This window comes from Gavialis gangeticus, unplaced genomic scaffold (assembly GCF_001723915.1).
Source record: "Gavialis gangeticus isolate Ggan-Ray unplaced genomic scaffold, GavGan_comp1, whole genome shotgun sequence".
NCBI lineage: Eukaryota > Metazoa > Chordata > Crocodylia > Gavialidae > Gavialis > Gavialis gangeticus.
In genome coordinates, this window is record NW_017728997.1 from 42,656,375 (window position 1) to 42,683,125 (window position 26,751).

Genomic DNA, 26,751 nt, shown 5'->3' on the forward strand with positions numbered 1-26,751 from the left:
GGCTCTCAGAGGCCACCTCAGCCTCAGTACTGCCTGTGCCACATAGCATGGGCACAGCCATGCCCGGCCCTAGGGGATGCACCTTTAGGCAGAACTGGTCTTTTCTTGCTGTCTCTGTGGTCCTGGCACCACATGCAGGAGCTGCGTGTCGAGCTGGGCCAGGTCCTGCCAAGTGCCCCACATGCTTTCAGGTGGGATTTCCTGGTATCAAATTTAGAGTCCACACTGCAAATATGCAGGGTGGGGAACATTTTTCTGTTCCCAGCATGCCTCTTGTGGCATCTCAAACTGCTTTGAGATGCTGTAACAAGCAGGTGCACACTCGTCTGGATGTTTCCCATCTGTTCTGTCAGTGTTAGGATTTTGTAACAGTGCCCATATAGAGCATAGGTTTCTTTTAAAGAATATGTTTTTTTGGAGACATACTGAAAATGCTAAAAATGATACCAGTGACTTTTTTCTTTTGGAGAAAGAGACCTCTCATGCTTCACTAATTATACAAAATATTTCCCTATTACTGTATTAAACTTAATTTAAAATAAGCATTAATCAGTATTTCTTTATTAGGAAGTGGTGGTTTTAAAGTGGCATTTTTATGGTTTTTTACATGCTTTTTGCAAGAGATGTAGCTAGATTATCTTGGGTGTGTCCACATGAGATGTTTACCATGGAGCTGGCTAATTAGCTCCACAATAAAGTCTCTGCAGGTACACATGCAGCCCTATTAGGTTGCAGTAAGCTAATAAATACCACCGTAGGTTGGTACTTGTAAATACAAGTACTATCCTGTAGGAGCATTATTTTCTGTGCAACAATGCATGTGTAGACATTGATGGCACTGGATGGGGCATGAGAATGCTACAATGCAGGGGGTTGCCTGCTGGCTAGCCCCTCACTGGAGCAGCCTTGTACCCCAGCCAGCCCCTGCACAGCACATTGGCTTGGGGCGAAGAAGCACCAGGTTGGCAGACCTACCCACCTGAGCTCCATGCCAAATGGGGCTGTTCCAATCCAGGTCAGCAGGCTGCGGTCCCAGTTGCATGTATAAACATAGTGCCCAGAAGTAATAACCTCCTGTGCAATATGCACCCATGTTTATTAATTCACATTAATTGCATGTGTCATGCAGATGCACCCACTGTCTGTTATTTGTAACAGATCTTAGTGATCTGGTAAACCAGACCACTAATGCATGTAGGAATATGTTAGTCTGCTTCGAATGTGAAGAGAGTTGTTGTTAATGGACATTTAAAAATGTCATTTGGTTCCATTACTAAGGGTTAGTAGACTAGTTTGGTAGGGTATTTAAGCAAGTGATAAGTGCTTTGCTAAACTACAAAAGGGTAATTGTTTTTGCTCCATTTGTCCCAATGGGAATGTAAAACTCAACATTGTTGCTAAAAAATGTGAGCTAGAATAGTCATATCTCCAATTAGCAATTAGAGTGGATTATTCTGGTTAAAAACTAACCAGAAAACCCAAGTCTAGCTGCTAAAACTTATTTTATATGGTTACTTGGATTAGAAAGTACAAGGATCCATTTTAAAGCACACGATTTTCTCTTTACTAGCAGAAAGTTTTCTAGATAAGATTATCTCTAAATGAATGCATGTAACTAGACTGAATGTAAATCATATCCCCCACTTTATGAAAAGCAATATTTATGGACATATGTTTATGACTGATACTGTCTTTAAATCTAGATATGACTCTAATCTATTATTAACAATTCCCAGGAAATCTTCTTTCTAAAAGTACCACAGGAATGACAAATAAGATGGTGATACAGTTAGAAATATGCTGAAAAGTAGTAAAAATATTTGGTTCTTTAGTCAATCAGTCAGGCTAGTATCCCTGTTTTCTTTTGTCTCTGCATTCTTACCTGTGTAATGCATGCCCCAGTGAAAGCCACAATCACAGCGACAACATTAACCGTGAGCTGGAACTGCAGGAATTTGGAGATACTGTCATAGACATTGCGACCCCACATTACAGCCTTCACAATGCTACTGAAATTGTCATCTGTCAGAATGATATCAGAAGCTTCCTTTGCAACATCTGTGCCTGCAATACCCTGGAAAAAATTGCAGAAAATTACAATAAAAATTACTTACAGGAAAGTATAAGGAGCAGCTAGAAAATAGGTCTCCCCATAGTACATTTTCATATTGATGGCAGCATGAAATTATAGTAATTGATGAGTACACTCAGCTTCTTGGACATGCTAGGCAATAAGTTGTTCTTTGGTTTGGCTTGGGGAAGTTTAAAACAAGAAGGAGGTGAAAGTGGTAAAGAGCAGGGGACAGTTTATGATGAACTTTTTGAGTGTCAGTCGATGCCTGTTAGTAGCAACATGCTGGTGCTTTGTTACTTCAGAGCAATGGTTGCTGTTGTACAGCGCATCATCTGGATACATGGTGAGGACATATTCCTAGGGGAAATGCTGCTGGTGAACAGTTTTTGCTCTAACCAGGTGTTGCTGCAAAAGGACATAAACCACTGAAGTATAAAGATATAAGCTGACAGCAAATGAGGGAGCTAACATCTAGAGGCTGTGGTGATTCCTTTTGGATTGTAGTTTTGGGGTTTTTTAATATTTTACTATACACAAACAGAACTGCCAATAGAAACTGGAATTGTACAAATCAGTGTAAATACAGCAGCATTTATCTGGACAATGAAAATTCCTTCAGATTCAACTGAAGAACTTCCAAAAAATATAGGAAGGACTAACATCTGAAGGCTGGATAGACATCTGGCTGGGGTCCCAGCACTCTTTCCTGCCTAGGCAGGGGGTTGGACTCAATGATCTGTTGAGGTCCCTTCCAACCCTGCATTTATGAATCTATGAATCTGGTATTTGGAGGTGGATTTTCAGACTAATGCCCTACCTCCTCCTCTTCTGCTAGTAGGAAGAGAAATAGATGCAGTTTTCCTGAAGTGGTATTAGGATTCTGCATGTGTTCGATATTAATCTTTGATCAAAAAAATAGAATCAAACTAATCAAGATTTCTCTGTTTATCCCTGTAGGTAAAGTTGGGCTCTGAAGTGTCACAAAAATCTCATAATTAAAACCACTGCCAGACATCTGTAACTTCTGCATATACATCTTTATTTTCTACCAACACAGTATAAACAGAGAAACTTTCTTTTGGCAAATCTATAATACAACAAAAGCAGCAAAAAGATGTGTTACAAAATATACCATTGCAAAGCCAACGTCAGCTTTTTTAAGTGCCGGTCCATCATTGGTTCCATCACCAGTCACTGCTACAACCTGCCTCTGTTCCACCTGTGTGCTATCAATAATACCTGTAAAAAATAAAAGACAGTACATTGTTAGCAGTAGAAAATACTTACTTTCAAATAAACAGGTTCCTTTCTGAAACAAAATATCTGTTTAGGATAATACATCACAAATTCCAAAGAGAATAACAGATTTAATTCAGAGAAAAATGATGTGGCAAGCAACGTGCCTCTTGACACTAGGAGTAAGGATTATATGGGACCCGGCCCTCCAGCCTGTCAAATGACTGGAAAAATTTTCATTAAATTCAAAGGGTATGGATATTAGCCTTTTATGTGATACCTATAAGAGCTGAAGATGTCTATTACTTGAACTGTTGTGTCACGATATAATCTGTTTAGAACCCAATTCCCTAATTAAATTCCAGATGATTTCAGCACAATCTGGAGTGTCTTGTTCAATGGGAATAAACTTAAGCATCTGCCTAAAGTAAGCACGCAAGTGCTTTCCTAAATTGTGCCCTTAATTGGGACATCTGCTGTATTGGGATGTCTCCCAGGAATCAGTTTAGCCCAAGATGGAAAACTGCACTGATGACTGCTATATAGTTGGAGCCAAATTAGCATTTTACAGGGATATAGTCAGTTTTGCAAAAAATGAACTGAGAATTAAAAGATATTATAGATTTCATAGATGATAGGGCTGGAAGGGAACTGGAAGATCATTAAATCCAGCCCCCTGCCCCAGAGGCAGGAAGTCAGCTAAGGTCAAAGGATCCCAGCAAGATAAGCATCCAAGTGTTTCTTGAATAAATCCAGAGTAGGTGCCTGCACCACATCTGGAGAGAGTCTATTCCAGGTCTTGGGGGCTCAAACTGTAATGAATTTTTTTCTTATTTCCAGCCTAAAATGATTTTGTAGGAGTTTATGACTTGGTCTTTGTTTTTCCTTGGGAGTGCTCTGGTGAACAGACGTTCTCCCGGATCCTGATGAACACTCTTTGTGTACTTATAAGTGGTCATCAGGTTCCCCCTGAGCCTGCGCTTTTCCAGGCTGAGGAGTCCCATGGCTCTCAGCCTCTCTTCATAGGGCCTATTCTCTTGCCCTCTGATCGTGTGTGGCTCTCCTCTGGACTCTCTCAAGCTTCTCAACATCCTTTTTGAATTGCAGAACCCAGAATTGGATGCAGTACTCCAGCTGCAGACTCACCAAGACCAGGTAGAGCAGGAGGATGACATCCTGAGATTTACTTGAGAAGCATCTATAGATGCAAGCCAGGGTTTTGTTTGCTTTACCAGCTGTGACATCACATTGGTGGCTCATGTTCATCTTGTGGTCAATCATGACCCCCAAGTCTCTTTCCGCAGTGGTGTTAGCAAGCGTAGCACTGCCAAGCCTATAAATACGCTGCAGGGATTTTTCCCTGAGGTGAATTACCTTGCATTTATCGGATAAGCTTATTAAGTGGGCAGACACAAACCTGATGACATTTGATACTAAGTCAGCCTGGATCACTAGCCTGTCTTCAGGTATGGACACTATGCCCCAAAGTTTAGTGTCATTGGCAAACGTAGCCAGTGTGCTTCTGACACCAACGTCCACATCGTTGATAAAGATGTTGAAGAGAACCAGTCCAAAGCCAGAGCCTTGGGGGATGCCACTGGTTACAGAGAGCTGTAATGACTCACTGCCATTGACCACTACTCTCTGGGTCCGACCTCAGAGCCAATTTCCCAGCCATTGGACTGTGGTGTAGCTGAGGTCACAGCTGGCCAATTTTTCCATGAGGAAGTCATGGGACACCAGATCAGAGGCTTTTTTAAATTCCAGGTATATGACATCAATCTCTTCTGCCTTGTCCAGGTGATACGTCACCTGGTCATAGAAGGAGATGAGATTGGTCAGGCAAGACCTACCTTCAACAAACCTGTGCTGGCTATCCCTTAGGATATTGCCTTCAGCCAGCTTGTCCAGAAGGGTCTCCTTGATAATTTTCTCAAGAATCTTACTAGAGATTGAGGTCCAGCTGATTGGCCCATAATTCCCAGGATCTACTTTCTGCCCTTTCTTGAAGATGGGTAGCACACTGGCTTTCTTTTAGTCTTCAGGTACGTCACCTGAGCACCATGAATTTTTGAATATTTTTGCCAATGCTTGGGCTATGACACCTGCCAGCTCCTTGAGTACCCTAGGATGTAATCTGTCAGGACCAACTGACTTGAAGGTATCCAGCCTCTCAAGGTGATCCTTTACTAGATCAACACTGATGCTGGGTATAAATACGCCCTCATCCTGGCCATCCCACATCTTGCTAGGCAGGGCGGCCCCACTGGACTGATGAAAGACCGACATAAAGTACCCGTTAAGCAGGTTGGCCTTTTCCTGAGTATTGGTTATCAGCTGTCCCGTTCGGTTCAGCAGGGGTCCAATGTTACCCTTGCTGTTTTTTTGACTCCCTACATGTCTGAAAAAGGACTTTCTGTTATCCTTGATATGTGAAGCCAGATGGAGCTCAGCTGCAGCCTTGGCTTTCCTGACCTGCTCCCTGCAGGTACAGACCAGTGCTGAGTACTCCTCCTTGATGGTACATCCATTCTTCCATCCTTTATAATTCTCCCTTTTGAGGTGTAGGAAGTCCTTGAGTTCCCTGCTGAGCCAAAGGTGTTGCTGCGCCCTTTTGCTACTCTTCCTCTGAGATGGGATGGCCATCCCTTGTGCTGTCAGGATCACTCCCTTAAGAAGCAACCACTCCTCTTGGACTCCTCTTCCTGTCAATTCATGGTCCCTTAGGGCCTTGACAATGGGCCGCCTAAGCTTGTCAAAGTCAGCTTTCCTGAAGTTGAGGACTTCAGTATTGCTGACTGACTTGCCAGCTTTGCAATGGACAATAAGGGTGATCAGCTCATGGTCACTGTCACCCAGCTTCCCACTGATTCTTTGGTCACTGACTATGTCATCCCCTTTGGCCAGTACCAGGTCCAACAACGCTTTGCCTCTCATTGGCCCATAGACTTCTTGAGTCAGGTAGAACTCGTTCACACATGTGAAAAAGCTTTGCAACCAATTGGGTTTGGCTGAGCGCTCTTCCCATGAGCTGTCCGGGTGGTTGAAGTCTCCCATGATGACCATGCACCTAGAGTGTGCCGGCTCAGCCAGTTCCCTGGAGAATTCCTGGTCCAGCTCTTGTTTCTGGTTAGGAGGTCTATAGTAGACTCCTACTATGTTGTCCCCTGAGCCATGTTCCCCACGTATTTGAGCCAGAGAGACTCCAGTCATCCCTCCTGGGTGCCAATGTTGATTTGGAGGGATGGGTACCTGTCCATGACATAAAGGGCTACACCCCTACCTCTTTTATCTGTATGATCACTCCTGTACAGGGTATAGCCATCTATACCTGTAGCCCAGTTACAGGTGGAGCCCCGCCTGGTCTCCATTATCCCTATGAGGTCATAGTTATTCTTGTTTAGCAGGAGGACCAGTTCATCCTGTTAATTCCCCAAGCTCCTGGCATTGGTATACAGACAGGAAAGTGTCCCACTGGGGACCCTTGCCCTCCCCACAGATCATTCCAGGACTAGGGTAGGGGTGGGTTCCCTTAAGTGCCTCAGCCTACTGAATTTACAAGGGTTGCTCAGAGGGCTAGCAGTGGCGATACTCCCCCCAACCCCTGGCAGGCTTAGTTTAAAGCCTGGTTGAGTAGGTCAGCCAGTCTGGCTGAGAAAAGCCTCCTCCCCAGCAGAGTGAGGTGGAGACCATCTCTCCCACAGCAGACCACTGCCTCTCTCACCAAAGAACGTACTGTGATCATGGAAGCCAAAGCCTTCATGATGACACCAGTGCCACAGTCTTTGATTGACTACCTCAACCCGTCTCTCCTTCCTCAGTACGTGACTTTATAAATATAAAGTTCTGGATGACTAACATATTTTAGGGTTGTTGTAATAGGAGGAGAAGGAGGAAGAGTGCTTCATTATACCATTGTTCCAGGAATCTCAAAAGATAAAGTTGATAGTATGAATGAATTATTTCTCCAGACCCCTTATAGAATGAAGGAAATGACATATAGATATTAAGCTATTGCCAAAGGACAAGAAGTTCTGTTCTTTAGTCATAGGATCATCTTCACCCTAACTTTTACTTCCATATGAAAAACAGGCTAAATAATGAAAGGGTTTGGGTTTTTGGTTTTTTTGTTTTTTTTGGGGGGGGGGTTATAGACAAGTATTGGATAGTTACTGTTATATACTTGAGAGAAGCCACTGGAGAATGGCTTCACCAGTGCAGTTCTGGGCTTGCCACATGCCAGCAGGAGCAGGTGGGAGGGGGGACTTGGGAGCAGCTCTGTTGCAATAGGCTGGGCTGTGGTCTAAACACTAGGGCTGCGCAAAACAGCTATGTCTCATTTCGATTTTGGATTTGGGTGTTTTGGAGGACAGTGATTCATTTCAGTGTTTTGGATCACTGCTCCATTTTGATTTGGCTGAATCTGTTTCAGAGTTTCGATGCTGTTTCAGAGATTTGGATCAGTCAGGGAGAGGCAGAGACATCTGGGCAACTGCAGGTTCTCCCGCAGCTCCTCCAGCTGTGCCTGCCTCTCCCCAGTCAGCTGCAGCTTGGCACCACTCAGCCCCAGAAGCCCCAGCTCCCAGACAGTGTGCAGCACCCTGCCGAGCCACACTGCACCTGTGCCATGGCGCAGCTGCCAAGTGGGTGCCAAGGAAGGGGAGCGATTCCTGCTGCCCCTCACTGCTCCGAGCTGCATGGGGTGGCTCTGCCATGAGACCTCAGGGCCCCTGATAGCCATTGCCACAGCCAGTGAGTGCACATCTTTTTTTTTTTTTTTTTAAGTACCAGAGCCTGGGTGGGGGATGGGTATGGGCAGGGCAGGGGAGCCATGAGGGCTTCTCCTGTGGCTCCCCTAGCTATGCTCGGCATGGGCTGTGCCAAAAAGACTCAGGTGCTGGTGCCGGCCCCAGCCAACAGCAGCAGCCCCCTGTCATCCTGCACACAGATCCAGGGGCCCACACCCCCCAGGAGGGCTGTGGGGCTGTGTCAGACTCCTCCCGTGGGGTGCTGGCCCCCAGAGAGATGCGCTGGATGACAGCAGGCTGCTGTCCCTCCCCCAGAGCACTGGGACTGGAAAGGAACTTAGGGACAGATTGAAGACACTGGCCAGCTACAGATGTCAATATCAGATCAGTCCATCTGCCTCTCTTCCCTGTTCCTCTTCTTAGTTTCTGTTTCCCTGCAAGCCTAGCTTGAAAACATCTGAAATATCCAAAACATTTCCAAAATGTTTTGCATGCTTTAATTTTATTTCAGACTGTTTCAGAGCCTTCCATTTCAAAACAGGCCGAAACAACTGTAAAATGAAAGGGCTGCCAAAATTTTGCACAGCCTTACTAAACACATCCAGGTGCATTTCTGGATAAGCATGAAATGAAAGCTATTGGTGTCTGAGAAATGAATGGCCAAAAAGAGTGGTACCTGTGACATTTTGGCACCTCCACAGTTAGACAGCCACGAAAGTAGAATTTCAGGACTGCAATTTTGGATTTGCTTCTTAAATTCTGCATACATCCCAGGAAATCATGAAAGGTTCTTAAGAGAGGGCACATGGTAATTAAAGTGGCAATTGCTAGCACCTCCCTACTTCAGCCACTCTCACTCCCCCTGCAGTTCAGCAGTTGCCACCATTTCCCCCAGTGCCAGTTCTCTCATACCCCCTTACTTCAGCCACTGCTGCCAGTTCCCCAGATGCTGATCCCCTTTGCTCAGTTGTCACCAATTTCTTTTCCAGCAATTGCCACCCACAGGAGGAAGCAGCAGTGAGGGAAGTAACAGTGGCAGCAGAATTAGGGGGTCACAAGACTATCAGAGATGAGGGAAACAGCAGCAGTGGTTGAACTAAGGGGGCACAAGGTTGTTTGACTTCCTTACAGAGAGGCATCAACCCACAAGTTCTATAAATGTTGCTATAAACTAAGCTATGTGTATGGCACAGATCAAGGTTAATTGGTTAAGTCATTTGTAAAGTGCAATTAATTGTTTCCACAAAGCTCCGAATGACAGTGTAACCAGCCTTAATCAGATGCTAACAGGGGGCACTGACAAAAGTGACATTTTGTCATGCAATCAGCCACTGAAAGTACTCTAAAGCTGTGCCCTTACAGAAGTGCAGGGTGCAGAGTGCTTTAAAAGGGCCTGATCCTGTGACAGTCAGAACCCTCATTACATGAGGTTGAGATCTGAACCCTTATGACAAAGCAGAGCATCTTCGTTAATTTGTGTCAGCCTCCTGACTTGGGGTAGCTCCAATCAACCTGCCCCAACCTCCAGCACCAGCTAGGCACTCCCCAGAATGAGCTCCCTCCACTCCCTTCCCCCGCTCCCTTTTTGAAGACAGCACCAGAGCCGGGAGGGAGGAGGGGCAAGGCTAGGGGAAAGTGGCTGCAGACTCACAGCCGCTCTAAATTACAGTTTAATCTCCCAACCTCAGGACCCAACAGCAATTGCTTGTTGGGTCTGGGGGATTACTGTAACTCATAATGCTTCCTGTGAAGCATTATGAGTTACAGTGGGGAACTGCACTTCTGTCTGTGCCTAGAGAGTCTAACAGGAGCCACATTTGTTTTATGTAATTTACAAAGATGTCCTCACCTTCTTGAAAGTTCTCTTTTTACTATTCTAATGTAGTACTTTTTCTTCAGCTGCCCACAAGTATGTCAGAGAGTAAGGTCTTGAGAGCAATTATTCTGAGAGGGATGCCTTTTTCCAATTTCAATACTATTTTTATGTAATACGTTTCTTAAAAAAACATGCCGAATAAAAAAGTCATAACATGGCAGCTCCATGTCCTAGGCAGCAGCAATGCAGGGGGCAGCAGTGGCTGGTCTGGCACTGATGGTGGTAGTTTGGCCAGCTGCCACTGCAGCAGCTGCTACTTACTGCTCCCCACCTGCTGAAAGCAGCACATAAGGCTACTGTCCCAGTCACCCCCTTTAGTTATGCTACTGCTGAATGAGCATGTTCATAGCAATGAATTTATAGATAGATACAAATTTGAAAAGAGTGCTATTATTTTTAAAAAATTCATCTGGTCTCATTTGCTCTGGGATCATCACAGACATAACTCAGACAAAATAGGAAGAATTTATTCAATTCTACTTTAATGATATGTACTACAACACTAACTATAGGTTTCAGCCTTGCAAAACTAGGAAATTCTACCAAATCAGGTACCTATCTACTCACATCCATGCTCATTAGGATGAAAACTGCATAAAAAATAATATGCAATTCATTTGCCGAATACAAGTGGAAGAGAGATACTACAACTCATTGTTTTTATGATCTCTCAAAGCAGTATCATTACCTGGTACCTTCTAATGCAGACAACTTCTCCCCAAAGGGTTTCTCTCTCCTCGACCAACCTACTCTATGGAAACCATAAAAAAAAGGACTGGATCAGAGAAATAACTATCTGATCACTCTTGATAAATTTCTGGTTTGTCATATACCAAGAAAAAATAAAAGCTCCAAGTTCAGTTCCGTCTTTAATTGCAAAGCTAGCTACTGACTGTCTAGGGTACTTAAAGTTAAAAAAAAAAAGCAATTTTACCACTGGCTGCACCTGGCTCTTGTAGCCCTTTTAAAAAACTAATCTTAGATTTACACAAATGGTGACCTTCTCCAATACAAATCACCCATGCATTGCGACTAGCCCTCAGTCTAGGCTGGTGTCCTGGTTGGTCAGATGTGCAAATGCTTATTTAGGACCACTGGAAGACAACGATGATGGCAGACAAATGTGAACAAGGCTGAAGGAAAAGAGAGAAGATGTGCTATCTTGGGTAAAACAAAGGGACTATTCATTCACAGAAGATGAGCTGAGAACTGGGCAGGAAAACTTAATAATGGAGATGCCACAAGACTCATTCAGAAAATGTAATCTTTCCAACTGCCTAAACACCACAATCACTTACCCAGTTATCACAAAATCACAATATACAGCTTGCAATAAAATGACATTTCACTTGCTTAAAAAATCAAGTGTCTTTAGCCCTCAGAGCATACAGAAGTTGGTGCATGAAGAATTCTTCCAAATGAAGTTGCTTAAGTCAGAATCTGTAATTGCATTTTCAAAGTAGGATAGAGAGGAAGAGAAAGGACAAATGTTTCAACATATGCCAATATGTTTTCTGATTCAGCCAAAGAAAAAAATCAGGAGGTCACATCCAGATGAGTGCACAAGTGTGGGGCATGTGTTTGCTGCAGCAAAAATAGCAGCACAAATTTGGGCCACTGCTTTTTGCCACTCTGGATGCCCCTGCATGTGGGGTTTGGTTCAGGGCTTTTTCCCTATTTCAGGGAAACAGCCATTTCCCTCTTCTTCATACTCCCACAATGCTGGAGGAGTCAGGGAGCTCTCCAAGCAGCAGCTCATGATGAGTTAGGTGCACCCCTGGTGTTTCAACTGGCTGCTCCTGCTTCCCCTTCCACCCCTCCCCCCATCACTCTGGCTGCAACAGCAGCTGGAGTCTCTGGGCTCCCCCTCCCTCCTCTTGCGGCCACTTCCAGCCCTTACCCGAGGGGTAAAATGGTATTACTGTGCAGCAAGAAAAACATAGGTTGGATCTTAAGAATAACTTTTTCACTAGTGGAGTGGTTGAGCCTTGGAACAGGCTACTCAGGCATAATGTAGAATCTCCATTCTTGGAAGTCTTAACAGCAGGTTATACACTGTGGGTGCTCAACCACTTGGGCGATAGCGATCATCGCCTACTGGAATTTACCATCCAGTGCAGGATGGCAAAGGCCAGGGTGGCAAAGGCCTGCAGCCCTGGACTTCAGGAGGATGGATTTCAATTATAGCAAGGAGACTAGTCGGGGAGGCACTGAGGTCCTGGAGGGGAGGGGAGTTGGGAGTCCAAGAAGAGTGATCATTCCTTAAGGAGATGATCCTCCAAGTCCAAAAGGTGACAATCCCCATGCAGATCAAAGGGGGCAAGAGTGCTCAAAACCCCACATGGCTTACCAAAAGCATCCACAAACGTCTCAAAGCCAAAAAGGAGGCATACACCCAATAGAAGGAAGAGGCCATTACCAAGGAGGATTATACCTCCTTGGCTGGAGATTGTAGGGGTGCTATTAGGAAAGCTAAGGCAGAGGTGGAACTGGGACTAGTGACCTGGATCAAAGATAACAAGAAGTCCTTTTTTAAAAACATAGGGGGGTTAAAATAAGGTACCAAGTAATGTGGGTCCTCTGCAGGACATGCTTGGTAATCTGGTGGTAGCACCAGATGACAAAGCTAATCTCTTTAAGAGATTCTGTGCTTCCATTTTTCTGAGCGGGGACAGGGACATCCCCCCCACTGGGATTCTGGACGGACCCAGGGGAGGCACAACCAGGCCTAGGGTCAATGAGGACCTAGTCAGGGAACTTCTGGAGGGACTAGACATGTTCAAATCAGCAGGTCCTGATGATCTCCACCCCAGGGTGCTTAGGGAATTGGCAGAAATCATTGCAGGACCCCGGCACAGCTTTATGACCATTCGTGGTGCTCTGGTGTGGTGCCAGAGGACTGGAAAAGGGCCAATGTGATCCCCATTTTCAAAACAGGGAGGAAAGAGGACCCAGGAAACTATAGATCCATCAGTCTTACCTCGGTCCTGGGGAAGCTCTTTGAGAAAATTATCCAGGAGCACATCTGGAAGGGGCTAGCAGGGGAGATTATGCTTAGGGGCAATCAACATGGGTTCATTAGAGGCAGGTCCTGTCAGACCAACCTGGTTGCCTTCTATGACCACATCACAAAACCCTTGGATGCAGGTGTCGTGGTGGACATAGTCTTTTTAGACTTTAGGAAGGCCTTTGACACTGTCTCTCACCCCACCCAACCCCATCATTAAAAAATTAGGCAACTATGGTGTCGACACCTACACAGTCAGATTGGTCACAAATTAGCTGGAGGGCCACACCCAGAGACTGGTGGTGGACTGGTCATTTTCGACCTGGAGGGATGTGGGCAGTGGGATTCCCCAGGGCTTGGTCCTAGGGCCCGCACTGTTCAATGTCTTCATTGGCAACTTGGATGGGGGGTGAAAAGTACCTCACAGATGACACTAAGATGTGGGGAGAAGTGAACATGCTACAAGAGAGGGACAGGCTACAACTAGATCTGGACAGGTTACAGAGGTGGGCAGATGAGAATAGGATGGGTTTTAATACAGACAAGTGCAAGGTGTTGCACCTGGGGAGGAAGAACTAGCACCATACCTACAGGCTGGGGAACTCCCTTCTTGTCAGCACAGAGGCAGAAAAGGATCTTCGTGTCACTATTGATTCCAAGATGAACATGGGCCGCCAATGTGGGGACACAGTCAGGAAGGCTAACCATACCTTGTCATGCATCCATAAATGCATCTCAAGCAGGTGATCCTCCCCCTCTATGCGACAGTGGTCAGGACAGAGTTGGAGTACTGCATGAAGTTCTGGGTGCAGCATTTCAGGAGGGATGTGGATAGCTTTGAGAGGGTCCAGAGTAGGGCCATTCGCATGATCAGGGGGCAGCAGGGTAGGCCCTATGAGGAGAGGCTAAGGGACCTGAGCCTGTTCAGCCTCCACAAAAGAAGGCTGAGAGGGAATCTGGTAGCCACCTATAAACTTTCCAAGGGGGACCAGCATGCAATGGGAGAGTTCCTGTTCCCCCAAGCACTACCAGGGGTAACAAGGAACAACGGCCATAAGTTGACTGAGAGTAGATTCAGGCTAAATATCAGGAAGCACTACTTTACCGTCAGGGCGGCTAGGAGCTGGAACCAACTTCCAAGGGAAGTGGTGCTCACACCTACCCCAGGGGTCTTCAAAAGATGCTAGACAGCCACCTAGCTGGGGTCATTTGACCCCAGCATCCCTTCCTGTCCATGGCAGGGGGTCAGACTTGATGATCTGCTTAGGTCCCTTCCAACCCTACCAACTATGAAACTTGGCTGGAATGACTCTGTCAGGGACAATTTTGCCTTAAGCAGGAAGTTGGACTAGATGACCTTTTGAAGTCCCTCCCAACCCCACTTTTCTATAATTCTATGAAAGTAAACAAAAGCAGATACACCTAGGACAAGGTCTTTTAATGTGACCATTACCTATGATACGGTGCTTGGAAAACAACTGTTGTAGTGGTCTGTAGAGAATGCAAACAGTTAGGATCTGACAGAATTCTGATTTAGAGAATGGGTTTTTCATTGCAGCTCCATATATACAGAGATGCTCTAAGAAAATAGCTTGATTTCAGTTGATGACTTTTAAGGGCCAGGCAGAAAAGGTAAGATAAATAGATTTACTTAATTTAGATACATACTTAGAGAAATTTAACACACAGTGAAATATGGGAGTGCAACTTCAAGGTCAAGGAGAACCTCCCACCCAAACTACCTCTTCTTAAATTTTTCTGGCTTTATACCTCTGCACAATCTTTTTGGCAACAAGGTGTGCTGAATATGTCTACATTGAACCACTTCAATATTTAACATGCTCAATATGATTCCAAATAGAGTACACTATACTGAAAGATTATTTGAACCTGACTTCAGGAGGAAGAGCAAAGATTTATAGGTTTCAGTTTTTCATAAAAATTATGCAAATTCTTTTAAGAAGGAAAAGATCATTCCTTGTGCTCTTTGTGCATAGCCAAAAGCAGCCATTTCCTGCCACCCAGAACAAGATCCTGTAAATAACTTAAAATGAAATACCTCAGATCACATGTCTCCCCTCATGAGGCAGCTATTAGATCTAATCTGCTCTGGGTAACATTACAGAGAATATTAGTCAGCAAGTGTATCTTCAATTTAATTTACAAGGAAACCCCTTTCCACTCACAGCTACAGCTCAGATCAAAGTCATCAGCAAGTGGAGTCTCAGGTTTCACTTCACTACAGTTCAGTTCAGTACAAAACAAATACCACTTTATTTCAACGGCTCTTATTAGCATTGCCACCCTTAGAGTCAATGGGTAGGACTGATTGCTTTAAAAGAATAGAACAGAATATAATTTAGATGCCCTTTTCCCCATCCACTAATGAACTGAAAATAGTGTAAAACAGCTTATCTAGAAATAAACAGAGATTCAAGGTACACTTACATTAAGATATTTTCATACAAGTATGAATTATAACCTTATTTAAAAATATATATTTTATTTCACAACTGTAATATAAGCATTTAAAATTACATTTATATTTTTTTAATCTCACTGTTATTTACTTTTACCTCCTAATTTTTAAATAGTATAGTCTCTCAGTTAATAAAATAACAGATTGGGACTTAGTGTTAAGGTTAATATGACCTATGGTGTAAATACCTTCTTCTCATTAAGCCTCATGCTTATTTTTGTGGTTTTGCAATCCTTACATTTTCCCACTCCATTGCAGCATGAAAGATACTTAAATATTAGGGCTGTGTGAAGCTTCAGTTGCCGATTCGATTTGGAGGAGATTCGGCTTAATTCAGCAGCTGAATTTCTGAATCGGAACTGAATCAGGAGACCCATTAAGAGGTCCAAATTGAATCCCAAGCCTCCAGATTGATTCAGAAAAGATTCAGAGAGATTTGGATCAGCCAGAGAGAGGCAGGTACAGCCAGGTGGCTGCAGGTTCTCCTGTGGCTCCTTTGGCTGTGTCTAACTCTGCCCCAGCGGGGGGAACCACAGGACAAGCTCCCATGGCTGCCCCCTATGGGGCAGTGGGGGACAACGGGGATGCCACCCCCACCGCTTGGCACCCGTGCAGCATCTGTCACATCATGTGGGTGAATCGCAGTTCGGCAGGGTGCTATATACTGTGTGAGAGCTGGGCCAGCTTCACTTGTCACCCAGAACCCAGCACCGCTCAGCTCCAATGGCCCCAGCTCCCACACAGTGCACAGTGCCCTGCCGAGCCACTCTGCACCCGCATCATGGGTTAACTGTCATGTGGGTGCCAGGTGGGGTGGGAAATCCCCCTGGCCCCCACTACCCCGCACTGCATGGGGGGCTCTGCCACAAGCCCTCAGAGGCCCTGATTGCCACTGCTACAGCCAGTGAGTGCAGGGATTTTTTCAGTTTTATTAATTTTTAATCCTTGACTCTGCAAATGCTTGCATGAGTAATCCCCTGGATTATGCACATAAAGGAAGTCAATAAATGCATGCAGGAATAGGGTCTTGAAAGCTATTTCTAACAGTATGATTTTTAATTATTTCATGACGTCAGTAGTTGTATGGTCAGTTGGGACATGTCACAATATGTCAAAATATAGTAGCTGAAAATACTCTTTTTAAAATTATTATTACTTTTAAAATAATTAAGACAAGTTGCCATTTAGTACTGACTGAAACAGAGCAAAGTATCTTTATTGCACATTATAATGAAAAAAATTAACAAACAACAGAAGAATAGCTCTTTTCAATCTCCCAGAAAACCATTCCAGGCTAATAGAAGTATACTGAATAGCACTGTTCCTCTAATTAGTATTCTAAAGGCATATTTGGTTTTATAGATCTAGGGGAAAAAGAGATGTTTTAGTCTGTACTAAGAAGCCAATCTGCTATTTTTTAAATACAAAATAAAAATATTAGAGTATTTCAGTTGCTATGTCACATTACTGCACAGCTAATACTGCCATGGCATGAAATAATAGAAACATAATGCAAAAATAAATCAAAAAAATATATATAAAATAAAATATGAACAGAATTTCAACATTCTGAAATGGTAAATTTTTATTTTAAAAATTCTTCCATAGGTACATTTATTGAAAACTGAGATGACCTGGCAAACATTTGGTTTTGTTTAAATCGCTTTTTCTGATGAAAAACAGTTTTGACAATTTTTTTCTAACCAAATCTAGTCCAGAGACTGACAGTCGTTTTAAATATTTAACAAAGCAATGTCTTCCTAACTTGAAATGCTGAACAGTGCTTTCTTTCCAGTCCCTTAATCTTTCTGATGGGTAGAATTGTAACATGTTAAATAGAAATAATACTTCCTCCATTATCTAGATTCCATTAAAAATGAAATATCAAAAAATGATTTTCTGATGTATATGTTCTTCCCCAGAGCATATCTAATATATCAAATACGTGAAAATTATCTCTGTACCTCAAGTATCTGAGAAACACATAGCTTTTGGCAAAAAGACCAAAATTAGCAAATATTAAAATGGTACTGTTGAGTGGCATTGTAGCTGTGATGGTTCACATAAGCATGCACTCTCTGTATATCTTATTTAGATAGCCTATATCTACCCTGCCTTCTGTCTGACCTCAGACAAACACAACTAACTACCTCTATCTTTTATTGGACCAACTGTATAACTGGGATACAGTTAGGCAAGCTTTCAAAGGGAAAGCAGTCTTCGTCAGGTGCGGGGAGGGAAACAAGCAGAGCTCTCAAGAACAGTGGGTAGGTCTATGAAATTGGAAAGGGAAGAAATTCCTGGTGGTATCAGGCAAACAAAAGAAGAAAAGAATCTTGATTACCGGGAGACCTATCAAAAGGGAGGAGTATCATTACCATGTGTGGTATGTAGGAAGAATTTCTTCAACAGAGCAGCAGGGGAGGGTTGGGCAGCTCCCTGCCCCTGCTGTACCCCTGGGGAAGGCATGGGGGACAGGTGCCCCCCAGATTTGTGCCCAGGGTGGAGGCAGGCTGCGGGCTGGGGCTCTGTACCCTGCTGCCTTTGCCCCAGGAGCTGTGCAATGCTGCATTCCTGGACAAACTTCCCACAGTTCCATCCCACAATCCTCCCTGGCCCTGTGGCCCCATTCACCCCAGCCCCATTCCCTCTCTTACCATGGCAGCCTTGATCTGCCCCTGACCCCTTCCCTGTCCCCCACCCCTTCCCCTTCACAGACTTCCCCGCACAGCACTGCTGTACACATGCCACAAGAAAAAGTCCCAAGATTTTATCTTTCTATCCAGAGATCATGAGTTAGAGTTAATTTGACTTGGAAATCAGGAGCCTCATGATTTTTCATGAGAGTTGCCATTACTGCTTCAGCAAGTACTAAATGACTGTGTAGTACCCACCGGTACTGTGCAGTCCTGGGGGCACATGCTTATTTTTAAATTCTACACTGCCATAGCAACAAGCTATGGTGATGTAGCTCATTGCTACAGTGACATAGTGTCTTGTGTAGACACGCCAAGAGTTAAGGCAAAGTTATGACCCATTTGATGTCTGCAGAGCTGCGGGGAGTTTGCTTCTGATGATGAATTGGGCAGGTGGTGTTGTCTGAAAGCCAGGAGCTAAGAAGTTGGGAATGTTTCTTGCAAGGTCTGATTTCATCAAGCATAGGCTGTAGTTGTTTGATGATTCTTTTAATTGGTTCCAATGTGGGGTGGTAAATGACCACCAGGGATGTGCAGTCGGAGGGGGGCTTCTTTTTGGATTGTAGCAGGTTACTGCGGTGGCTCTTTCAGAGGTACTATTTCTCCACTAGAGTATTCTTCTTGTAAAAAAATTAGATTTTAGGTTATCCAGGTCAGTGTCATGAGTAAATAATTCGGTGTAACTTTTAATTGCCCTTAAAGCATTCTGCACATCAATGTAGCTCATAAGCTACATTAGACAATTCATTGATTTTCACTTGACATCATCAGATCTCTAAACATTTAACAGTACTAGCATTCTGTAACAGTATATCCCTTTCAGTCTCTTAATGCACATACTGTAAATCTAATTATCATTTTGTTGCTTACTACTGTTCTGCTCTATTGATTTCTTTTTTCAACTGATGATTTAATTTTCCTGCAAAGGGAAAATCCTGCATGATTCACTTCCACAACCATTCCCTAGAGATATTTATTTAAATGTATGAGTCCTACGACATGCACCTATGTTAAGCTTTAGAGCTATGCACCGGTCTTGGGATCTGTGGTAAGTTTCTGCGTAGTGATTCTTAGAGGTGTAAACCGAACTCATAACCAAGAGGTAAAGTGAACTTCAGGTAGCTTTAGCCACCTTTGTGCCTGTCTGATTCTGAGCTGCTCTGGAGGTTAAGGTTGCACTTGCATTAAGACAAAGCTAAAGCTGAATACAGACAGAAGTGACACTCAGAAACTCCAGCGTGCTAAAGCTATATATCTGACATGTCCAGTAGACCACACCTAAAGAAGGTGTTGGTCCTCAGAAGACAGCTTATGGCTCTATGCTAGAATTCTTGCATACGACAATTTCTCTTTTCACAGTTGCCTAAATGACCTAGAAGCATAAGACCCATTAATTTTCAATGGAACTTGTATTCTCAAGATGTTTTGATGCTTTGGAAAATTCCACTCTAGTAGAATGCCATTGATGTCATATATCTATATAGTCCCATTAAAAGAGTTATTACTTACCTAAAGTATGAAAAAATTACCGAAGAGAAAAATCAACATAGTAAAAAATGTACACATGCTTCCACCACAATTCAAGAAACAGGCCTGGGAGCAGTAACATAACCAAGGGCAAGCAACCAGGGCAGGAACTTTGGTATTGCCTGTTTGCCAGGGTGTGGGAGGGGGGACAAAAATAGCTACTGCTGCAACAGTGGCTGTTTCGCTGCTGTAGTTGACATGGCAGCAATCTATGATGCCCCAAGGATCTGTGTCTACTACCACAGGCACAGGACTGTCCTGCTACACCTCTGCCTGGGAGTGTGGCCTCAAGCTCACCAATTTCACATTTTAGAGCAAACAGGAATGGAACCCAGAGTTCTTTCTCTCTTTTCCTTTCTCTTTATCTCCATCTGCTTTACCTTTACCACTAAGGTCTCCTATGCTCTAGGATGGGTTTTCCAGCTATGCCAACAAACATCGATCATCCCTAGTGTAAATACTGTGTTTACTGCAAATGCTTGATTTTGACAGTATAGCTCACACCAGTTTCTTTAATAAAACAAGATATCTTGTTAGACAATTTATTTTCTAGGGCTTTTCCCACTCTAGACTCTCAGAGAGGGAAAAAGATTCACATCTCCAACACTCCTATACCAGCAGAATGCAGGTACAGTAACAGAGGTCTGTCAAAATTGTGTCATAGCTGAAACAATTGTAACATGAGAAATAACATACCTAGCCCTTTCTCTTCCCCTTCCTTCCTTCATGCTGCCTTATGAGCAGTATGCTACCATGTGTCAGGACTGTAATATGGAAATATGTCTTTTACATGACAGTATGATCAGTCCAGGGGCAACTTATTTTATTTTCTTCTGTAGGCCACCCTGAGCCTTTGTCAGCATGAGTGGCACATAAATCTAATAAATAATAATAAAGTAAAGAGACAGACAAGAGATAGACCATTTCTCTCTGTCAAACAAACACACATACACATACACATCATTTGCTTTTACCTTTTACCAAAGTGTGTTTGTCAGTAGGAGATGAGCGAGCAAGTACCCGAAGTTTTGGCCAGATTTTGTCAATTCGTTCTTGCTCAATCTGAAAAAAATGATATAGTCATAAGTCTACAATATGCAAAATCTGAATATGTTTGTGCCAACATTGCAGATGGTTCCCTTTCACACTCAAAGCTGGGAACCAGCCCATACACTGGTCGGATTTCTCCAAAATGACTGACCAGCAATATCCAAGACTATATAAAAGGAAAATAGTGTCACAAGAGAAAATGAATTTGCCATAATCTTTTATTTGTGGTGTTCATGAATTTCTTGCAGTTGAAAATTACAGTGCCATACTGCACTGCCTTAATGTCTGGATGCAGGATGTAGGATCCACCATAGTGACATTAGGAGCTTTTTTATTGCCCTGAAGAATAATTCACCTCCAAAATACAACTCTAAAAGCATCAGTGTTAAGTTCCTTCTTCACAGAGTTTCACTGGCTCCCACACTAGACATTTTTAGTCTACAACTGAGACAATGTTTCAAACTGCTAGCTCTGCCAACTTTACCTAGTACATGGAAATGGAGTTGGGTTCTCCATCTTATGCATCAGCAACATATTTAATGTTCTGAAAACCAGATTATGTCCTCAGTGGCTTATGTGCATACTTGAATATTCATGAGCTGTTATGAATATGCCTTCATGATGTTTTAAAGAGATTTGCATCAATGTAACTGATTTGTTAAAAAACACTGCAGATGTAGTTGGAGAATCTAGTTCACTTTTCCTTTTTGTTCTTAATGGTTACTGTGTTGGCTCTTTTATAAGAGAATGTAAGAACTGTAGGAACTAATTTTAGTTGTCACAGTCAGATAATAGAATATATGCACAGAGATGAGCTGAGTAAAATTGTGAGAGCGTGGAGTGCTCCGAATATGGAGAAATATATGATATCAAAGGTTGGCTCCGAAAGGTACAGGTTGCCATTGACATATGAGAGTGTTCTTTGTATATTATCCACCTGCCTCAACCAAAGAGCTTCTTAATATATTTAAATTTGAACTTTTAAAATTTGAACCTCACAGATTATGGTTAAGAAATAAGGACAGAGTAAAGGCATCACAAAAATCACTGTCTGGCTAATCAGTTCAGAGTTGGATTAAATATAACATGCTCATTTTCAATGTCATTTAAAATTACACTGATGTAGTATTAGAATTAGCATCATCTCTCCAGTTATGTTTCAAGGCTGACCTTTTATCTATTGCACCAAAAAACATAACAGTATAAGAGAAATGAAACATATTTCAGTCTCTACCACTATAGTCTGTGAAACATAACACCTGAAAATATACTTAATGTTTAATTTATTAATTACCTCTCCCTTTTCATTTCGAATTCTTCTGTTAAATTCCTTTCCCTCAAGGCAAAGAAAGTCTTCTCCTGGATGAATAATTCCACACTTTATGGCAATGGCACGAGCTGTATTGATGTTGTCCCCTGTGACCATGCGAACAGTAATGCCAGCTCGCTGGCACTTTCTTATTGCTTCTGGGACCTACAAAAATAGTGAAGTACAAAAAAAAGGGGGGCATTACAGGATAAGGAAAAGCAGGTATCACTGTCTAATTTTCTATAGTTGCAATATCTCAAAGCAGAGGACGTTCTGGAAGAATAAGAAGGTTCATATAATACCAAAAGTCATAGCACACGTCAGGAATATCTAAATATTGCCTATCTGAAGGATACATTAAAAAAGTGCTCACTGCACAAAAGCCAATCCTGTGTCTTCTTCAATGTCACAGATGATACACTGATAAATAAAGTTGTGTAGTAGAAAACCATTAATTTACAAGGATAAACTGAATTACTAAAAGTTATTTTTCTAATAGCTAAATTACAATTATGTTCTGAAATTATATTCTGCAAATGTAGTGAAATAAAATTGCAAGCATATTATCAGTAATTTCAGCGATTGCTACTTTTAAAGAATATAGAGGTAAGACAATCAGAAAACTAAGACATTCAGAAGTAAGATTGCAGTTGCAAATGAAGTAGCGAAATCACCTTAAGTCGGCACCCACATATATGCCATTTTCCATTTTTGATTGTGGAAAATTGACTACATCACAAAAGGACATTTGTTTTATTACTTGTTTTGTACATACATGTTGAAACTTAATGTGCTGCCTTGTTGCTATGCATTTGTTTTCATGCAAATGCTCTCATTTCATGATCTGTACACAGAAACCTGACAACATGGATGCATGCTGGCTTCGTCTTGCCATACTTAGAAAACAGAATGCCACATGGAATCTTATGATTGACCTTAATCTGCCAGTCTCAAAGTCCTTGCTAAAATTTCCCACCCAACTATCACTTTGTGCAAGAAAGTCCTGACACAGCAAATTTCTTTAGATCTGCAAAAAGAGGAATCTTTGTGAATACTTGGGATCAGAGCTTCTCTCTTGCATAGAATGAGATACACAGAGAAAGCATCATAGGGTTTGGGTGGGGGAGAGGGGGTTGTGCCTAGATAACCCCCATTCCTTTTCAAAATACAAAAATGAGTTTGCACTACATATTTGTTCATATATTTCCTCATCAATGTTTAGAGTTCCACTGTGGACAGAGAAGCATATAGTTCCAGCAGAGTCTTTTTACAGTAAATAGTTTAATAGAGATAACATTTAGAGCAGAGACCAGTAACCTTTTTCAAGCTACAGGCTGGAACAATCTGGCTCTGGTCTGATACTGTGGCAGCATATCAGCTGTGTTGGGGATACGCTCCCTGCTCCTCCCCTAAAGCCACTCTGCTGGGAACTGTTTCTATACCACTGCTGCTTCCCTCAACCCTGCTCCCAGGCTGTGGCATGAATGGAGCTCCCAAATAGAGGGGAGCTGTGCCCTACGGGGCAAGTTTGAGTTGGAAGTAGGGGTGCAGAGGAGTGTATCAGCATTGAAGCAGCTCCCTGGCCCTTGTGTAGCTTCTCACTACTCAGCCCCAGTGCAGGCTTGGGCACAGGCAAAATCCTGCAGCTCTGCAGGCCAGATCCATCCTGCAGGCTACATGTCTATCCCATTTTAAGGAAGACAAAACCAATATAACTCTAAAGTGACCTGAGGAAGAACATCTAACCATTTTTGCTTCAAGACTGTTAAAAGCAAGGACTATGATTAAAAATTCGAGCGTTCTTTGCCTAGGAATATCCTGATTAGATTTTATAAGTGCAGGTGCTGTACAGTGGAGCAGGGGTGATTTTTCTTCTCTGTACAGAAAGGAACAGTGTTCCCTGATAGAAACACTATCATGCACATAAGTAATACAGCACTAAGTAATTAATAAAAATAATACAAACTAATCTGGTTTTTGTACCTGTTCACCTTGAGGTAGTGATCAGTGAGCAACTCATAAAAGTAGATACTAAAGGGAGAATCCTATTTCACTTTACACACCTGCATGGCCGTTACACAGCCACATAACTACAATTTTTGGCAATTATGCACAGTTACGGATTTTACTTTGCCAAAGGGCCTCAACAGGCCTCTGTGTGTACCTGCAGGAAGCAAAATGGACCACAAGGGGAACACACTTCCATGTTTTAGCCTAGTAGCACAGAGATTAGAGAATTTACCCAGGAATCAGTAAAATAAGAGGGGAGAGGGCCTGTAACTCAAATCTTCTAAGTGCCTTGCCCATTAGTCTATTGGGCTAAAACACAGGAAGGCCTTCCTCCTCCTCCTTTTCTGACATTTAGTCATGGGTTTTGGCTGGCTACAATTTAGGACTTACCTATACTTACGCACTTACCAAGGTAAGCATATAGCACTCACTTGGGGGACCATCTGCCTGGCCAGAGCACAGCTCTACAGAGCATGCTTAGTAGGCACATGGAGACTTGTGTGTTCACAGCTAAATCACACTGCTGATATAACAAGTAAGAAGTAGGTCATTATGAAGGGCATATAATATAATTTTTCTGTAGCCATTTTTAAATTCAGTTACCTAGCCCTGATAAAAATAAACTCTGAGTAATCAAGAGATTTGAGCCACATATGCATCTATTATTAATTTGTATTGTACATATTATGATCAGAAGTTGTTTTGAAAACAATAATTGTTTAATGAATATTTAATATCAAGATTTGTGCAATACAGCCATAAGGTTGTTATATTTTTTACTGAATCAATGAATATAATTAAAAAGTGATGTTTCAAAATAGAGATCTTCCTAACTTAAAAAATGGCAAAACATGAATGCATGTTTAACCCAAGACACTTTGTTTTTAAGGAATATGAATATGTTGGACCACGGGATGTTGTTCCAAGAAGAAGGATTGCCAGGAAGAGACAGAATCCACCAGATGAAAAGAAAGAAGAGGATCTTCACAGACAGGCTCACTAACCTAGTTAAATGAGGCTCGCTGATGGAGAGCAAAGGTAAGTGGGGAAGTGGGTGACCTGGAGGAAGCACAAGTCGGAGGAGGCATGGGAGACCTCATTTTTCCTGAGAAAGTAGGGCAATCAGCTAGTTACCACAGGTGTCTCTACATGAATGCATGGAGCCTGGGAAACAAGCAGGAAGAATTGGAAGTCCTTGCACAGTCATGGAACGATGATGTGATTGGAATAAGAGACTTGGTGGGATATCTTGCATAACTGGAGCACTGTCATGGATGGGTATAAACTGTTCAGTTAGAAGAAGAGGAGCAAGAGTTGTGTTTTATGTAAAAGAAGCATAGGATTGCTCAGAGCTCCAGTATGAAACTGGAGATAGACCTGTTGAAAGTCTCTGGGTTAGGGTCAGAGGGGAGAGCAACAAGGGTTGATGTCATGATAGAGGTCTGCTATAGACCACCAGACCAGGAGGATGAGGTGGATGAGGCTTTCTTCAAACAACTAGCAGTTTCCCGATCACAGGCCCTGGTTCTCATGGGGGACTTCAATCACCCTGACATCTGCTGGAAGGCCAATAGAGCAGTACACAGGAAATCCAGAGAGTTTTGGGAGAGTGCTGGGGACAACCTGCTGGTGCAAGTGTTAGAGAGGCCAACTAAGGGCCATACACTTCTTGACCTGCTGCTCACAAGCAGGGAAGAATTGTTGGGGAATACAGAAGTGGATGGGAACTTGGGCAGCAGCAACCACAAGATGATTGAGTTCAGAATCCTAAGGAAGAACAGAGAGCAGTAGCATAAAGATCCTGGACTTCAGAAAAGCAAACTTCAACTCATTCAAGGAACTGATGGGCAGGATCTCCTGGAAGGCCCATCTGATGGGGAAAGGAGTTGAGGAGAGCTAATTATACTTTAAAGAAACCTTACTGAGGGCACATGAATGAATTATCCCAAGGTGCAGGAAGACTATCTGGAAGCAAGTATGGCAGAAGACCAGCTTATCAGGAAACTCTTCAGTAAACTAAAACACAAAAAAGAACCTTACAAGAAGTGGAAATTTGTACAAACAACTAGAGAGGAGTATAAGAGTATTGCTCAGGCATGCAGGAATGAAATCAGGGAGTCCAAAGCACAACTGGAGTTGCAGCCAGCAAGGGACGTGAAGGGTAACAAGAAGGGTTTCTAAAACTATGTCAGCAACAAGATGAAGATCCAGGAAATTGTGGGTCCCCTTTGGAATGGGGGAGGCAACTACTGAAAGATAATGTAAAAAAGGGAAGTACTCAATGCCTTTTTTACCTCAGTGTTCACAGGCAAGGTCAGCTTCCAGACTACTGCATCTGGCATTACATTTTGGGGAGAAGATGAGCAGTCAATAGTGGCAAAGAACAGATTAAGTACTATTTAGAAAAGATGGACATGTACAAATCCATGAACCAGAAGCAATACACCCAAGGATGCTGAGTCGGCCAACGTGATTGCACAGCCACTGGCCATCATCTTTGAAAACTCATGGCAATTGGGGGAGATCTCAGATGATTGGAAAAGGGCAAATATAGTGTCCATCTTGAAGAAAAGGGAGAAGGAGGATCCGTAAAAGCCATCCTCACCTCAATCCCTGGAAAGATCATGGAGCAGGTCCTCAAGGAATCCATTTCTAAGCACTTGGAGCAGAAAAAGGTGATTAGGAACAGTCAGCATGATTCACCAAGGGCAAGTCACGCCTGAGCAACCTAGTTCATAG

The 26,751-nt window shown here is 43.0% G+C and overlaps 1 protein-coding gene across 6 annotated transcripts in view; it reads right to left on the bottom strand.

Moving 5' to 3' along the window:
• The window catches only part of ATP2B2 (ATPase plasma membrane Ca2+ transporting 2), a 744,290-nt gene that overhangs the window by 95,528 nt on the left and 622,011 nt on the right, over positions 1 to 26,751 (bottom strand). For all 6 annotated transcript variants that reach the window (XM_019505109.1, XM_019505107.1, XM_019505106.1 and 3 more), the window contains 4 exons: positions 21,988 to 22,167; positions 20,618 to 20,705; positions 3,207 to 3,313; positions 1,883 to 2,074 (listed from right to left, as the gene is read on the bottom strand). In XM_019505109.1, coding sequence (XP_019360654.1) covers positions 1,883 to 2,074; positions 3,207 to 3,313; positions 20,618 to 20,705; positions 21,988 to 22,167 — 567 coding nt within the window. The remainder of the gene's footprint in view (positions 1 to 1,882; positions 2,075 to 3,206; positions 3,314 to 20,617; positions 20,706 to 21,987; positions 22,168 to 26,751) is intronic.